The sequence below is a fragment of the Eschscholzia californica genome, unplaced genomic scaffold (assembly GCF_041429995.1).
Source record: "Eschscholzia californica isolate CP2 unplaced genomic scaffold, dmEscCali1.0.p SCAF_2, whole genome shotgun sequence".
In the NCBI taxonomy this organism is placed as follows: Eukaryota; Viridiplantae; Streptophyta; class Magnoliopsida; order Ranunculales; family Papaveraceae; genus Eschscholzia; species Eschscholzia californica.
The window spans coordinates 58,423,052-58,439,630 of record NW_028238309.1 but is presented as its reverse complement, the minus strand read 5'-3'; the positions used below and the strand labels follow the sequence as shown (position 1 = coordinate 58,439,630).

Genomic DNA, 16,579 nt, shown 5'->3' with positions numbered 1-16,579 from the left:
CTTCATCAATATTTGACCTAACGGCAAAGTTAACGCCGTTAGGTCAAACTTAACCCAAGACCGGTGATGTTGACCACGCCACATCATCATCTTCTCCGGTAGGGTCGCCGGCCGGCCAAACTTCCGGCCGGCGACCTTCAAATTTTTTTTTTATTCTCTCTCTCTCTCTAAAAACAAATTTTTTTTTTTTTTTAAACTCTCTCTCTCTCTACAGATCTAGAGAGAGCAGATCCATTGAAGGTCTGCGAACAGACCTTTTGTTTGGCCGGCCGGCGACCCTGCCGGAGAAGATGATGATGTGGCGTGGTCAAATGATGTGGCAGAGAGAGAAAATGAGATGGAGGAGAGAAAATGTGGGCGAAATACACCTTTAAAGGGGGTTTTTTTCACCCATTCAAAGAGGGGGGGCCCTTTAACCAAGCTAAGTCAAAGGTTTTTTACTAAGTCAACGAAACCATGGAGAGGCCTTTTAACAAAAACGGAGAGGCCTTTTAAAATCTCCCAAATATCTTTTGAACAAAAAAAAGAACTTTCATGAAATATCTAAAAACAAAAAACAAAACAATAAAGATCAGTATGTAAGAGCATCCAGAGTACCTAGTAGTTAAATGGACCACCACCTTTTCCTTTTCTCTCTCTTCATTTTCACCAAACAAAATCCTTCACAAATGGCAAAGGAAACACCTCCATTACTCTCACTCTCTCTCTCTCTACTTCACTGGTAAATGCTAATAATGTCCTATATCTACTTAACTCAAACCAACCCATCAAAACTTCACATAAAGTTGTTCCCCTCTGAAAAAGGAAAAAACAGAACTAAATTTCCAAACCCAATATCAAAAGAAGAAAACCCCAATTCACCCAATTATTACTCACAATTCAGACCCAAACTCACACACACTCTCTCTATCTAACCCACCACCCAATTTTTTTCACTCTCTCTACCCACCAATTAGAAATAAATCTTTGAAAAAAAACCCATTTTTTAATGGCTTCAGGAAGCAGAGGAAACAGCAAAAACAACACCACCCAACAGAATTCCACAGGAGGAAACAACATAAGAACAAATACCCATCATCAACCAGATTCTTCAATTAACAAATCAATTGCTCAGTATACAATTGATGCTCGTCTTCATGCAGTTTTTGAACAATCTGGTGAATCTGGTAAATCTTTTGATTACTCACAATCCGTTAAAACTACTTCACAATCAGTTCCTGAACAACAAATCACAGCTTATTTATCTAAAATTCAACGTGGTGGTCATATTCAACCCTTTGGGTGTACAATTGCTGCTGAAGAAACTACTTTTAGGGTTATTGCTTATAGTGAAAATGCATCAGATATGCTTGATCTCTTACCTCAATCAGTACCCAGTCTTGAAAAATCTGAACCTCTCATGGTGGGTACTGATCTAAGGACACTTTTTACCCCATCAAGTATAGTTTTGCTTGAAAGAGCTTTTGGGGCAAGGGAAATTTCATTGTTAAACCCTCTTTGGATTCACTCAAAGAATTTGGGTAAACCCTTTTATGCAATTTTGCATAGGATTGATGTGGGAATTGTAATTGATTTAGAACCAGCTAGGTCACAAGATCCTGCTCTGTCAATTGCTGGGGCAGTTCAGAGTCAGAAGCTTGCTGTCAGAGCGATTTCGAAGTTACAAGCTCTTCCTGGTGGAGATATTAAGATTTTGTGTGATACTGTAGTTGAACATGTTAGGGAACTTACTGGGTATGATAGAGTTATGGTTTATAAGTTTCATGAGGATGATCATGGTGAGGTTGTGGCTGAGAGTAAGAGACCTGATTTGGAACCTTATATTGGACTACACTATCCTTCGACTGATATACCCCAAGCTTCACGATTCTTGTTCAAGCAAAACCGGGTTAGGATGATTGTCGATTGTCGGGCTACACCGGTTCAGTTGATTCAAGATGAAGAACTAATGCAACCTTTATGTTTAGTTGGTTCGACACTTAGGGCACCACATGGATGTCACGCCCAGTATATGGCTAATATGGGTACAGTTGCTTCGTTAGCAATGTCGGTAATCATTAATGGAAATGATGAAGAACGAGGCAGACATGTCAGTGGTCGGAAGAACTCAATGAAGTTATGGGGACTTGTTGTGTGCCACCACACTTCTGCTCGATGTATCCCGTTTCCTCTCCGTTATGCTTGTGAGTTCCTCATGCAAGCTTTTGGTCTTCAATTGAACTTAGAATTACAATTAGCATCTCAATTAAAGGAAAAACATGTTCTTAGAACCCAAACTCTGTTATGTGATATGCTTCTTCGAGATTCCCCAACCGCGATTATGACTCAGAGCCCTAGCATTATGGACCTTGTGAAGTGTGATGGAGCTGCACTTTACTACTCGGGGAAATATCATGCACTTGGTGTCACTCCCACCGAAACCCAAATAAAGGATATTGTGAATTGGTTATTGGCGTACCATGGGGATTCTACAGGATTGAGTACTGATAGCTTGAGTGATGCTGGGTACCATGGAGCAACTTCGTTAGGAAATGCAGTTTGTGGAATGGCAGTGGCTTATATAACCTCAAAAGATTTTCTATTCTGGTTTCGATCTCATACAGCAAAAGAGATCAAGTGGGGAGGGGCGAAACATCATCCAGAGGATAAGGATGACGGTCAAAGGATGCAACCTCGTTCTTCGTTTCAGGCATTCCTGGAAGTGGTTAAGAGCCGGAGCTTACCATGGGATAATGCAGAGATGGATGCGATCCACTCTTTGCAGCTTATACTTCGAGACTCCTTTAAGGATTCCGAAGGTGGTTTAACTAAGTATGTTGGCAATGCTGAAGCTGGGAATTTGGATATGCAAGGAATGAACGAACTTGTCTCAGTTGCGAAAGAGATGGTTAGGCTAATAGAAACCGCAACAACCCCAATTTTTGCTGTAGATTCTGAAGGTCGGATAAATGGGTGGAATGCAAAAGTTGCAGAGTTGACGGGACTACCTGTTGAGCAAGCTACTGGGAAATTGTTAGTTCAAGACCTTGTCTATAAGGAATCTCAGGAGGTCGCTGACAAGCTTCTAACCCACGCTTTACGAGGTAAGTTATCCTACACTGCTTTTCGTTTCCTTTCTGTTCTTCCAGATTACTCCTCAAATAGTTGTTGACTGCCTGGTCTAATGAACAGCCTAACCCTAATAAACTATTTTCGTACTTTATCTCGTGTCTAAACAAAAGCACTTAGGATTAAAAAAGTAGTCAGATTGTTACTGTATCTTGTGTCTTTTCATAATCAAGCGTGAACAATAAACAGTTTATTAGTATAAGGGCATCTGTAATTTCATAAAATTTTAGCGTTTGGGTCACTAACGTTAGTTGATCAAACTTGATGAACACTTAACTGTCAAAGTTAGTCTGTGACCCAAACAAAAAAGATAACACAGTATCATGACTTCATGAGCCAGACCTATACCCATACCCTTGTATTTTTCTGTGAGCCATTCACAAAATAACCCATAATTCTTTATATGTCATGTCGTTAGAATCTACAAGTAGCCCATCAATCAATTCAAATTTGTGCAGGTGAAGAAGACAAGAATGTAGAGATAAAGCTTAAAACATTTGGTCCTCAAGAACTCAACAAAGGGTTATTTCTGGTAGTCAATGCTTGTTGTAGCAAAGACTACCTGAACAATATCATAGGAGTTTCTTTTGTGGGTCAAGATATTACTAGTCACAAAGTGGTAATGGACAAATTTATCAGTATACAAAGCGATTACAAGGCTATTTTGCATAATCCCAACCCTTTAATTCCACCTATATTTGCTTCTGATGAGAACACTTGTTGCTTGGAGTGGAATACGGCAATGGAAAACCTTACTGGATGGATGAGAGATGAAGTTCTAGGGAAGATGTTGGTAGGAGATGTTTTCGGAAGTTCTTGTCGACTCAAAGGCACTGATTCTCTCACGAAACTCATGATCGTCCTTCACAACGCAATTGGTGGCCAAGACACTGACAAATTCCCATTTTCATTTTTCGACCGGAATAAGAAATATGTTCAAGCTCTTTTGACGGCTAATAAAAGGGTTAATATGGAAGGTCAAATTATCGGGGCATTCTGTTTTTTGCAGATTGTTAGCCCCGAATTGCAGCAAGCTCTAGAAATCCAGAGGCAACAAGATAAAAAATGCTTTGCTAAGATGAAAGAGTTAGCCTATATTTGTCAGGAGGTAAGAAATCCTCTTCGTGGGTTACAGTTTACTACATGTTTATTGGAGGCGACAGATTTAACCGAAGATCAGAAGCAGTGTCTCGAGACTAGTGCTGCTTGCGAAAAGCAGATGTTGAAAATTATAAGGGATGATAATCTTGAGCGCATCGAGGATGGGTAAGTTCTCTCTTTAGCCATTTTCACTTCAGTTGTTTTTTGATTGATTACAATGACAAACTAAAAGCTTTTTAGCTCTCTTTTACTCTTAACTTGAACATCGATAAACATTTGATCAACGTCTTCTTCTGCCAACAGATCCTTGGAAATTGAGGAGGCTGAATTTTTACTCGGAAACCTTATAAATGTTGTCGTTAGTCAAGTAATGATCTTACTGAGAGAAAGAGGTATACAACTGATCCGAGATATTCCAGACGAAATCAAGACCCTAGCTGTTTATGGTGATCAAATCCGAATTCAACAAATCTTGGTTGATTTCTTATTGAATGTGGTAAAATATGCACCAGCTCCGGAAGGTTGGGTAAAGATTCAAGTCCACCCAAACTTGAAAAAAACATTAGACCGCGTCGATCTTGTGCATCTTGAGTTCAGGTACCACCTACCTACATTGAATTGATGAGAACTAAATTTCACCAAAACTTAGAAGTATACATACTGAAGTATACATTTTTTTTGAATGTAGGATGGAAAGCCCTGGGGAAGGCCTTCCCCCGGAACTTGTCGGAGATATGTTTAATCCCAATTACGGGCAAACTCAAGAAGGCTTAGGTCTAAACATGTCGAGGAAGATTCTGAGGTTGATGAATGGTGAAGTCCAATATATCAGGGGATCAGAGAGATGTTTTTTTCTTATCATACTTGAACTTCCTTTTCCTCGAAGAGGCTCAAAACGACCTGCACATTAACTATTCGCTCCCAATTTTCCCATACTTGTAATAAAATAACAAATCGAAAACCAACCGTTTCACCTCACTTGACCCACTTCTAAGATTTTGAGAGTTTGCAGGGATGATTATACTGTCTACCATCTTAGGGTTGTATTTTAGTGAAGACTGCGGCGGAATTCTTTTGTTGTAAATCTATGGGTTAAAGATTAACGACCAACTATAAGCATTTGTAAATCAAATATAAGTTGTACGATTATGTGACATTATTTATTGGTAGTTCCGTGATTGTACTGATGTCAAAATTTGTGACTTAAAAAGGAAAACAATTTATGTCTTACTAATAGAAAAACTCCAACTGATTTTAATGCCCTAACCAAAAATAATTCCTGCCTCCCCTATGGTGACAAGTGCCAACAAAATGGAGTATTTAAGACCAACCATCCAAAATTCACCAAGAAAGTATGCAACCACCTACTAAAATCATGCATAAGATAAGATAGTTAGATAGATGTTCATTTTTGTCCAATTCCAATATAATGGGACACCATAAAAAAAATACTCCTATGAGTTGAGTTACCATTTCCATCTAAATATGACCTAGGGTCAAAATAGTCATTGTGGGGGCACAAACTTGGGAAAATCTTAGCCAGTAGTAGTCCTCCACTCCAAGTCTTCCAAATCCAACCATTTGAGTGTAGTTTTAGGTTTTCCCCTTCTCTCTCTCTCTCTCTCTTTGTGTGGAAGTCCAAACAAGAAAGAGTTAATTCCTATATGGCCCCCTACTTTGTGACCAACTTCTTTTATGGCCCCATTTTTTTTGTAAATTCAAATATGACCCCCTTTTTTGAGGTAAATGTCCTGATTACCCTTCTTATTAATATATTTTCAACATAAAAAAAAAAACTTTGAATTCCACCTCACTTCCTACTCCCCCACACATATCTCCACATCATCTCTCTCTCTCCATCTCACCTATCTCTCCAACTCACCTCTTTCTCTCTCTCCAACTCACCTCTTTCTCTCTCTCCAACTCACCTCTTTCTCTCTCTCCAACTCATCTCTCTCTGACTCACCTCTCTCTCTCTCTCCAAGTCACTCCTTCTTCTCCGACGAAGGGGAAACCCCTTAAATTTTTTTTTTTTTTTTTTACCTCTTCTCTCTCTCTCTAATCTCCGGCGAAGGGGAAACCCCTTCGCCGGAGAAGGTCTGTTCGTGAACAGACCTTCAATGTCTGTTCAAGTTCTCCGGCGAAGGGGAAACCCCTTCGCCGGAGTTTCTAGAGAGAGAGATGAGGGTAAATATATATATATATATATTTTTTTTTTTAAGGTCGCCGGCCGGAAAATTTCCCGGCCGGCGACCTTCGTCGGAGAAGAAGGAGTGACTTGGAGAGAGAGAGAGAGGTGAGTTAGAGAGAGAGATGAGTTGGAGAGAGAGAGAGAGAGGTGAGTTGGAAAGAGAGGTGACGTGGAGAGAGATGAGTGGTGAAGAAGGAAGTGAGGTGGAATTTAGGTTTTGTTTTTTATTTTATTTTGAAAATACATTAATCAGAGGGGTAGTGATGACATTTGTCTGAAAATAGGGGGCCATATTTGAATTTACGAAAAAAATGGGGCTATAAAGGAAGCTGGTCACAAAGTAGGGGGCCATATAGGAATTAACTCAACAAGAAATCATCTTTAATAAGTAATTATATATTATAATCTCTAAAAAAAACAACAATTGGTTGACAAAGATAGATTGAGATGATGATCCAACCATAGGTGAAAGAGAGAGAGAAAGTAGAGAGAGAAAGTTAGAGAGAGAAAGAAAAGTTGTGGAGAGGAAGGGTAACCAATCCATTCCTTCCATCCAACTTCTATACTCCATAGCAGTTTCACAAACAAAACCCTTTTGAACAAATCACAAGAAATGAAGCCCTAAAGTTATGAAGATTAGAAATAAAAGCAAACCTGATTTGAAAAACCAGATGAAATAAAGAGAGAGAGAGGAGAGAGAGAGAGAGAGAACTATCTACCCATTAGAGAGAGAAAGAGCAATCTCTTACCTTTCTACATCTTCTATTCTCTTCTTGACATTTCTGAGTCTGGGTTTTGTTCAAATTGAATTTTTAATGGATACTCCACCAGCAGAAGAACTATTAAAGAAGATCCAAGAGCTAGAAGCTGGTCATGCTCATCTCAAACAAGAGATGTCAAAACTGAAACTTGTTGGTGCCACTGAGCACAAATCGGCACAACGTTCACACTCTGTATCACCTAGGAGATCAAGATTAGCTTCTTCTCAATCTCCGATGAGAAAAGGTAGTAGTAGTGGGTTTGAAGTAGCATCAACATGGAGAAAGGGTTCTGCTTCTTTTAGTCATTCATCACCTTTGCAGAGAGAAAGTAAGAATCCAGATGACCAATTAAACCCTAAATCAGAAGAAGGTCATTCAGCTTTGCCCAAATTTACTGATAAGCAGTATCTCAATATTTTGCAGTCCATGGGTCAATCAGTTCATATATTTGATCTCAATGGTCGTATAATTTACTGGTGAGTTGTCCAATTCTGATTGTTCTTCATTTTTTAGGTTAATTTAATTGTGGGTTTTGTTTCTTGTCAGCTATAATCAATGAACTTTGTCTTCTTCTCCTTCCATTTTTGTTATAATTTGTGTTTATAGTTCATAAACCAGAATTATAGTAGATTATCATTCAGTTTATTGAATTTGAAAAGTAAAACTTTAGTAGTTTTTCAGCATCAAATTCAATCATGTTTTGTTCTATCTTCATAGTTCTTGTTAATGTGTAAGGTTGATGGATTTCCGTTCGGGAATTCTTGATTTTACAGGAACCCCATGGCTGAAAATTTATATGGGTATTCTGCATCAGAAGCTCTAGGTCAAAATGCAACAGAGCTACTTACAGATGCCCATGAATTTGAAGCAACAGATTATATAATACAAAGAGTAACCATGGGTGAAAGCTGGAAAGGACAGTTACCAGTCAAGAACAAATCCGGGGAGCGCTTTGTAGCCATTTCGACAAAAACCCCATTCTATGATGATGATGGAAGTTTGGTTGGGATTATTTGTGTTTCAAGTGACTCGAGAACTTTTCAAGAATTTCCAGGTCCATTATCTGGAACGAAATCCTGGGAAGAAATTTCAAGCTTTTGTAATCAGAAAAGAAGTTCCCCGCGTAAACATGGTCTTCCCCAACAACCTCTGCAAGTTGCAATTGCCTCTAAAATATCAAATCTAGTGAGTTTCCATTTATTAAGGTTCAATCTACATCAATAAGAAGAAATTAGTTTCTTAGCTTTCTTTTACTATAACATCGATTGATTCTTAATAACTTAACAGGCAACTAAGGTTACCAACAAAGTTCGAGCAAAAATCCGAACCGATGACAGTATGGAACGTGAAGGTGGTAGTGGAGAGAGCCATTACTCTGATCATGGAAATTCAAGTGGAGCTAGTACTCCCAAGTCTGTTACCGAGGAAAGATCATCTGAAAAAGGCTTGCCACATTATGGTGAGGAAGGTATAGGGAAGATCGGAATTCAAAAAGCGATAACTTCAAAGGCGGAAGCGTGGATGGGTAAGAAAGGAATATCATGGCCATGGAAAGGTAATGAAGGAAATGGACTCGAGGCAGGTACTACACGTTCTGTCTGGCCGTGGTTGAATCATTCACAAGAAAATGAGACGGGGCATCCTAGGAGTTCCGAGTTCGGGGGAAAATCAGAAAACCAGCCAGGGGAGGGTTACTATAGGTCGGGCATGAATGAGGCTTCAGGCTCCTGGTCCTCCTTTAACTTTAATAGCACAAGTAGTGTAAGTAGCAGTGGAAGCACAAGTAGTACTGCTATTCATAAACTTGATGTCGACTCTGACTGCTTAGATTATGAAATTTTGTGGGAAGACTTATCAATTGGAGAGCAGATCGGGCAAGGTACCCAACTTTTCTTTCTTTATTCTCCAATTTGTCATCTCTTTAACTTGGTAATGAACACAATAGACGAGGTGGGAGAATATTGATAATGAACATGACAGGTCTTGGGTTTTTCGTGATAGTTGTTGATTAAAGACACATCCCCCCCGCTTTGTTCCTGTGTAGGATTCTAAGCTCTTATTTATTTCATGCAGGTTCTTGTGGCACAGTATATCATGCTCTGTGGTATGGTTCGGTATGTTTTCTTTTCGCTTCAGCCTTCATGTTATATACTAACTTCATGCTGCAAGAATTCGTGGTTTCACTCGTATAAGTGGTTTCTTATTCTTTTCAGGATGTGGCAGTCAAAGTGTTCTCTAAGCAAGAGTACTCAGAAGATGTGATACTTTCGTTTAGGCAAGAGGTGATACTTCTCTGATAATTTAGCCTTTCTTGTTCTCAGATTAGTACGTTTATTTAGAACTACAGTTACATACTTACATCAGCATAGTACGTTTATTTAGAACTACAGTTACATACTTACATCAGCAAAATGCTTGTGCATTTTATTGAAAGATCTTAGTATATATTTTTGAATATACAAAATGGATTCTATTTGAAGTTAAAGTTCGCTTGATCGATATAGGTATCACTTATGAAGAGACTCCGCCATCCAAATATCATACTATTTATGGGGGCTGTAACTTCGCCTGAACGCCTTTGCATTGTAACAGAGTTTCTTCCACGGTTCGTTTTCTGCTTCTTATAAAAAATTCAAAATCTAATTAAAAATAAAACTAACTTTACCTAATACATTTCTGTAAGAGCATCTATCCTTCTCTACATGCTTTGTCATGAGCCGATTTTTAGTCCTTCTGTTGATATTGACCTATATCTGCTTCATAATTGACGAACAGTGGAAGTTTGTTTCGATTGCTTCAAAGGAGCGGATCTAAACTAGATTGGAGGCGGCGTATTCATATGGCTTTGGATATCGTAAGTATTTACAACTAAATTTGTGTATTGGAAGTATTACTTTAATAAAACAACAAAAATAATTATGGTGTGTAGAAATGAAAATTAATTGCACTTTGTTGACGCGCTTGTAGAGTGCATGAGGTTGTCGTAGGAAATATTATAGGTTATATTTCATAGGGTTTATTTACAGTTTAGGTGGAAATTAACTAATCTTCTTGAAATGAACAAAAGTTTCTGACCGAAATGATCAATAAATGACAATGCCTGTTGAATTTATTTATTTAACTGAATTGGATAAAAAACAGACTATACAACGAAAAAGAGAGATCCCTAAGGGCGAGATACCCAAAGGGCCAAAAAAAAACTACAAAAAAAAAATACATTGTGTGAATCAAAGGATCCCATGAAACCGGAAAATCTGAAAAGGAAAGGCTCAAGGCCCATTGCATCTGCCTACTCCAATGATATAAATTGGCTTAAACATGCAAGATAGTAAACTCCGCATCGCTCGCCAAGTTCTTATAGAAACCTGTTACAATCCTTCCAAATTACCCAGAGGATGGCATGAGAGATTAGGCACCACATCTGCTTACCTTTTTTGGGAAGCTTAAGACCTTTTCATTGGGAATTTCTTAAAGATTAACTTGTTATGATCCATCCATTGAATTTTCTTTTGAGGACCATGCAAACTGAATTATTTTGGTAATTCCGATCGAAATGTTACGAGATTTAGTTCTACCATGGTTATGTGTTGTTTACGTGTTTCGTGCTCGTACAGGCACGGGGCATGACTTATCTTCATCATTGCAACCCACCTATCATCCATCGTGATCTGAAATCATCAAATCTTCTAGTTGATAAGAACTGGAATGTTAAGGTAAGCCATTACGGGCTGTAACGTTTTTCTCTTTTTTCTGTCTTGAACAAGATAAATTCATTCTGTTCATCTTTTGTTATCAGGTTGGGGATTTCGGCCTCTCACGTCTCAAACGTGAATCATACCTAACAACAAGGACAGGGAAAGGAACGGTACACATAGCCCTGCGTAGCCTCAAATTGCACTCTCTTACTTGATTACGTCTACTTAGTCCTGTTTAGAGTAATTTATTCTGTAGGACAGAATTATTCTGTTTAGAAGCGGTTTAATGCCTTAGTTATTTGATAACAAAATGACTTCATTCTGTTTTGTAGCCTCAATGGATGGCCCCAGAGGTTCTCCGAAATGAACCATCAGATGAGAAGTATGTTTAACATGATTATGCTCTTTCTTGGAATTCAATTTGTTTTGTTAAGCCGCAGAACCTCTGAATTTAAGGAACTTAAAATGTAATGAAAATATTAGGTCGGACGTATATAGCTACGGTGTAATACTGTGGGAGCTTGTGACTGAGAAGATACCGTGGGAGAATCTCAACTCCATGCAGGTATTTTCATTTCTCTCAATATCAACTTAGTTATCTCGATACAAGAATACATTGACGAACTCATATATGTATGTATATATATATATACACGACTACACAAGTATAACGAGATTTGGTGAATTCTTAGGTAATTGGAGCTGTGGGTTTCATGAATCAGCGGCTAGATATCCCAAACAACTTGGACCCGCAGTGGGTGTCTTTAATGGAAAGTTGCTGGCACAGGTGGTTATCCTCTTAAATCAATAGACTTAGAAATCAGTAGACTTAGAAATCAGTAACAAGTAGGCTAGCATTTTTGGGATTCGATTTTCATTAAAAACTACTATTTCTTTGAAGTGTTATCCTTGTTAAACTAGTACACTTATGTTATGGTTTGTCTGAAAATAATAACAGCGAGCCACAGCATAGGCCGACATTCCAGGAGATTCTGGAGAGACTTAAAGATCTCCAAAGACAGTATACAGCTCAATTCCGCGCAACCCGGACAGCTAACGGAGATAGCAGTAACATGATACCAGAGACTTGAGCACCAGAAGCATCTGACATAAAGATACAAGCTTGTGACCCTCTCTCAAGACAGTCTTGCCAAAACCCATGGATCGAAGTCATATGGTGAGAAGTAGAGTGTGCCTTTCACGTCTGTTTCATCAGTAAGATGATAAGAAGCATCAGCTTCACCGAAAAGTCTTCGTGTGTGATCTTTCAACTTTGATGTCGATATGGATTGTTGGTCCAGTTTGAGACCGTAGCTCTGGTGCAACGTGAGGTGTAAAAGTTGGAAATCGTCAAATGCCGTTGTGAAATGTGTGAGCTGATTAATTTCGTTAGACCTCCAAGATAACATAAATCACGTGTCATTTTGTTTTGTTATATAGATTCATTGCCATTGTACTCATTCTCTAACCATTCATAGTCTGTAGTTTTTGTGGTTGTAAATCTCAATGCCAAGTGCAAAATTACTTGAGAGAAAAAGATTTGGAAGGTGTGAAAAATCTGAGAAATGTTCGTCAAATGCTGTTGTGAAATGTGTTGCTGGATCAATTCTGGCAAATTTCTTTCTTATTATCGGAAAAAGCCGGTGGAGAAAGGCCTTCCAATCGAACTTGGAAACTTCAGCTCACCAAAAAAAACTAACACATTAGATCACTTGATTGCTAATTTTGGCATGTTTCTTAGTACTAGATGAAACTGCAAGGAATAACTTTTGTAGAACAAGAAAGCTTGCACCATCTTCAACAAGAAAAGAAAGCTTGCATCTCAAAATCGAAAAGAAAAACTAAGTTCCCAATTTAATCAAATACTGACATAAATCTTACTCACACAGCTTCTCATTACATTAAACATATACTGTATGTATAGTAAGAGAATCAAAATCTCATTTACTGCCAGTCCTGCCAGTCTGTTTTGTTATAGCATATAAAAGATGTAATGACCTTGAGAAATTGCTATCCATGGGATGCTCCCGAGACCATTAGTGAAGCAAGTGGCGGATGGCAGCAACAGCATCGCCTTTGTGTTCTCGTAGTGTTCTTTCTGCAACTTTCTTGTCCAACTGTTCGGTTACCAAAGTATATGTAAATATTAGTAATTATCTTGCCAGAGAAGCAGAGAGGGTGATTTTGTTGGACAAAGTGGGAAAAATGTGGCATCTAACCTCTAGCTCGTTTGCGATAATGTCCACATCACCCGCATTGATCTTTACAGCAGCCAATTCTTTCTCTCTGTAGCAAAAAATCGAAATTTTGATTCAATGACTTCGATCACATATCCAAAACAATAAAAGTTTTTCATTACTAAGAAGCTCTGCAATACATACATGTTTTCTTGTCTTAGTCAGGCCGTTCACCTTTTACTTACAGTATTTCGTTTAGATCAATTATATTTACATTATCTACAAAACAATGACCTACTCCATGGTCTCAAAACAATTGTGTGCAAGTACTTCCAAGATTTATATAAAATCACACGATATGTCCACTGAAATGACTGCATGTGTTGACATGTATCGGAGTATGCAGCACGAGTAACCATACCCCACACAAAATTATTAATTTTCAAACGTTTGAATGTTGTTATAACTTACAAGCAACATTACCTTCCCAAAAAGAAGCCGACTTTAAGTTTATATAATAAATACAACAATCAAAAGGTACCCATTTCTTTCAACAAAAAAAAGGTACCATTCTCCTAATGACAATGAGTAACTCTAATCTCAATAATGTTGCGTCAATTGCTAGCTGCAACTTAACTTATTCAGCAAGTAATACGCAAAACACAAAATATAGACAACGGACCAACCTAAGCTGTAGAAGCCAGAATTGGATGCTAGTCGGACTAGCAACTAAGAGAGTAGTCAAGGACTTGTAGGAATTACTAGGACAAATTTACATATATATATATATATATATATATATATATATATATATATATACCTGACGTAATCTTGTCAACTTCGGGATATAAGAATCTACAACCATTTTTAAGTATCTGATGTAATCTGAATTCTATTAAGAATTTGGTTTTCGCAAAACGAAAATCAGAAAATGCAAACCATAAGTTTGAACAAGGGTTGGAAGATCAAATACGGCTTCTATCAACTGCATGGAAGAAAATGTGTTGTCTACTCCTTTGATTATAACTTGTAACAAAAGCAAGCAACTCAATTGCTGTTCTCGGTTAAGTCTTGCTATAGTGCTTTGGTCGAGGATAAACAAGTCACTAACTTCAACTTTAAACTCACTTGGAACAAGAATACTCCTGAACAAATTTCATGCTGTGCACAGTAGCACTCGATAGATTCCCAACCACTGACCTCCTTAACAAGAGAGGCTTCAACTTTGTAAACCAGTGCATCTTAGGCAAAGGCAACTTAGAGACAGTTTCTCACCTTTTCATTCACTCTACGAAAAATAAGGTGTGGGTCTACTTTCTCAAGAGTCCTAAATGTGTACGGCGCCTACCAACCAATATTCTGGACTTATTTCAAAATGGACAGAGAAAGGCAACTTTGGAACATGATTTCCATGCCATTGTATGGTGCATATGGATAAGTAAGAACACAGCAACCTCCGAAGACAAACAAGCAGATAGCTCATAGCTCTTCTATAGGTCACTTATCTACTTGGTTTAAGTATTCAAACCTCATTCTTAGTGCATTAAGATCAGCTTCTGATGATGCAGCAATTGATGCCATTGCCTGAAAACCATTAGAACCAAATCAACCAATCAAAGTTTGGTAAAGCTAGAATCTTTAAACTACCCATATTGAAAAAAAAAACAATTTAATGAAGTAATGAACCATATATAAAGAATCACTTAAAAAAAGAGATAGAACTAGTTTAGTTCAGAAAGAGGGAATAGTAGATGAAGCTAAAACCCAAAATAACAATATGGGTAAGGGTGAAAACAGCCAAAATATCAAAAGGGTAAGCAGAAATCAAACAACCCAGACCAGAACCTAGAGAGAGAGAGAGAGGGTACCTCTTGGACTCTGGATGAATCGAGCTGACGATCTTCGACATGATCAGTGAGTTTGTCAAGGGCTTTGCTTTGTTGTTGCAAGTCTTTTGAGTCAACCAAGACATCAACCCCTTCATCTGTTGCCTCCATTGCCATTCTTCTTCTTCTTCTCTCTAGGTTGTACAAGTACTGGGAACTCGCTGAGCCTGTAGGTTAGGTTAAGCTTATTCAATCCGGTTCTGATTTTGAACCAAACCGGAATAGTATTCATTCCCGATTTTATTGGCAAGGTTATGGGCTTCGAGATTTATATATACGTTTCTTGCCCAACTTAGTAAGAGTATTTAAAGGCGCCCATATTAACCCTTAAAACATAGAATCGCATGGAAGTGTAAATCCATGATTTATTGAACATTTGAACTTGGGTTTAAATAAAGTATATGTAGATTGTTGGACTTCAGATCCCTTAGGTTGATCTTCAGTGCAGATGTATATGGCCTTTAGGGTAGATGTATATGACCTTTAAGGCTCAATTGAGACAGTTATAGACTTATTCTATTCATAAATCTCGTTATATATTTGCATTATCTCTTCATAATGTATTAATGTCTTGTAAATTGTAATGATAACTCTTGTAGTCCATTTCCAAAAAGAAAACAAAAATACATTTCGAATAGTTTGGTTGGTTCTAAAAAAAATTCCTGCTTCTGATAGCCTTTTCAAGAATTGATAAAGTAATTCGGTCAACCAACCGTCAATGGATAGAAACTTTAAAAAGAGGGTTATCTAGGTATTTTTCTCAAAAGTTGGGGGTCAGGTGAAATCAGTCATAAATTAGGGGGCCACACGAGAAACAACCCTAAAAAATCGGAACACCATGGTAAGGGTGGAAATTCTGCCTGAGGGCCCGAAACCCGGCCCGGAACGCCGAGTCCGACGAGAGAACGTTCAGCCCGACACGGGTAGTGCCCGCCCGACCCGCTTATTGATAGTGGGCGGGCTTGGGCTCTATCTAAAAAACTCTTACCCGTGTACTAAGCGCGAAGATTATGGAGTAGGGAAGATAAAAGAGGAATTAGAAAGAAAACAAAGTGAACCATAATTTTAGGTAAGAAAGCATGTACAATGGAGAGCTCTCAGAGATAAAAAGCAAAAGCGTGCCAATTATCATCTTTGGCCTGCTCATCATTGGCCCATAATCTTCCTCATCAAAATTTTGTGGTGGAAACTTTTAAAACATCAAAATTCCCATCAACTTTTTTTTTGGTTGAGGAAATTCCCATCAACTTGATTTAACATGAGTGCAAAACACTAAAGTCTATTTTGGTAGTTTCAATTATTTAGCTTTTTAAACTACCCATTGCTGGAGTACTATATATCAAAATTGTTATTCCTATTTTCTTGACCAAATGAGATACTTCTCTAAATGTAATTGTATTTATCAATTTTCAGTGGATAGTGTGATGTTTATGCAGAGTTATGTTTTATGTTGATTAGTAACACGATCAAAATTTAGATTTATCCTACGTGGACCGATCAACTAGCTGTACTATGTAGACGGCCACTTATACACATGTGGACCGATTAACTACCTGTACTATTTTTCATGATTGCATTGCATAGCAATGTCATGTTTAATTGATACATTCAATGATGCCTTAGAATATTGGTAATTACCAACATACATATGGAGACAAAG

The 16,579-nt window shown here is 38.0% G+C and overlaps 3 protein-coding genes across 4 annotated transcripts; 2 read left to right on the top strand and 1 right to left on the bottom strand.

The window, feature by feature from the left end:
* Nucleotides 1-551: 551 nt before the first annotated feature.
* LOC147559572 (phytochrome B-like) lies at nt 552-5,451 on the top strand. The gene is made up of 4 exons (XM_086661468.1): nt 552-3,083; nt 3,567-4,374; nt 4,513-4,806; nt 4,898-5,451. The coding sequence occupies exons 1-4, from the start codon at nt 989-991 to the stop codon at nt 5,118-5,120; spliced, it is 3,420 nt and encodes a 1,139-aa protein (XP_086517594.1). The 5' UTR covers nt 552-988; the 3' UTR covers nt 5,121-5,451.
* Nucleotides 5,452-5,622: 171 nt separating this feature from the next.
* On the top strand, nt 5,623-12,433 carry LOC147559571 (uncharacterized). 2 transcript variants are annotated; one of them, XM_086661470.1, is made up of 15 exons: nt 5,784-5,861; nt 6,773-7,489; nt 7,585-7,637; nt 7,935-8,346; nt 8,449-9,040; nt 9,235-9,275; nt 9,375-9,443; nt 9,666-9,766; nt 9,937-10,015; nt 10,776-10,874; nt 10,958-11,026; nt 11,189-11,238; nt 11,340-11,421; nt 11,549-11,643; nt 11,815-12,433. In XM_086661470.1, exons 3-15 carry the CDS (start codon nt 7,588-7,590, stop codon nt 11,945-11,947), a joined length of 1,872 nt encoding a protein of 623 aa, XP_086517596.1. In that variant the 5' UTR covers nt 5,784-5,861; nt 6,773-7,489; nt 7,585-7,587; the 3' UTR covers nt 11,948-12,433. The 2 variants fall into 2 exon arrangements, with proteins under 2 accessions (XP_086517595.1, XP_086517596.1); XM_086661469.1 differs by having other exon boundaries at nt 5,623-5,861; nt 6,773-7,637.
* Nucleotides 12,434-12,652: 219 nt separating this feature from the next.
* On the bottom strand, nt 12,653-15,164 carry LOC147559570 (DNA-binding enhancer protein-like protein). The gene is made up of 4 exons (XM_086661471.1): nt 14,902-15,164; nt 14,562-14,617; nt 13,076-13,142; nt 12,653-12,973 (listed from the first exon to the last, which is right to left on the bottom strand). Exons 1-4 carry the CDS (start codon nt 15,034-15,036, stop codon nt 12,893-12,895), a joined length of 339 nt encoding a protein of 112 aa, XP_086517597.1. The 5' UTR covers nt 15,037-15,164; the 3' UTR covers nt 12,653-12,892.
* Nucleotides 15,165-16,579: the final 1,415 nt, after the last annotated feature.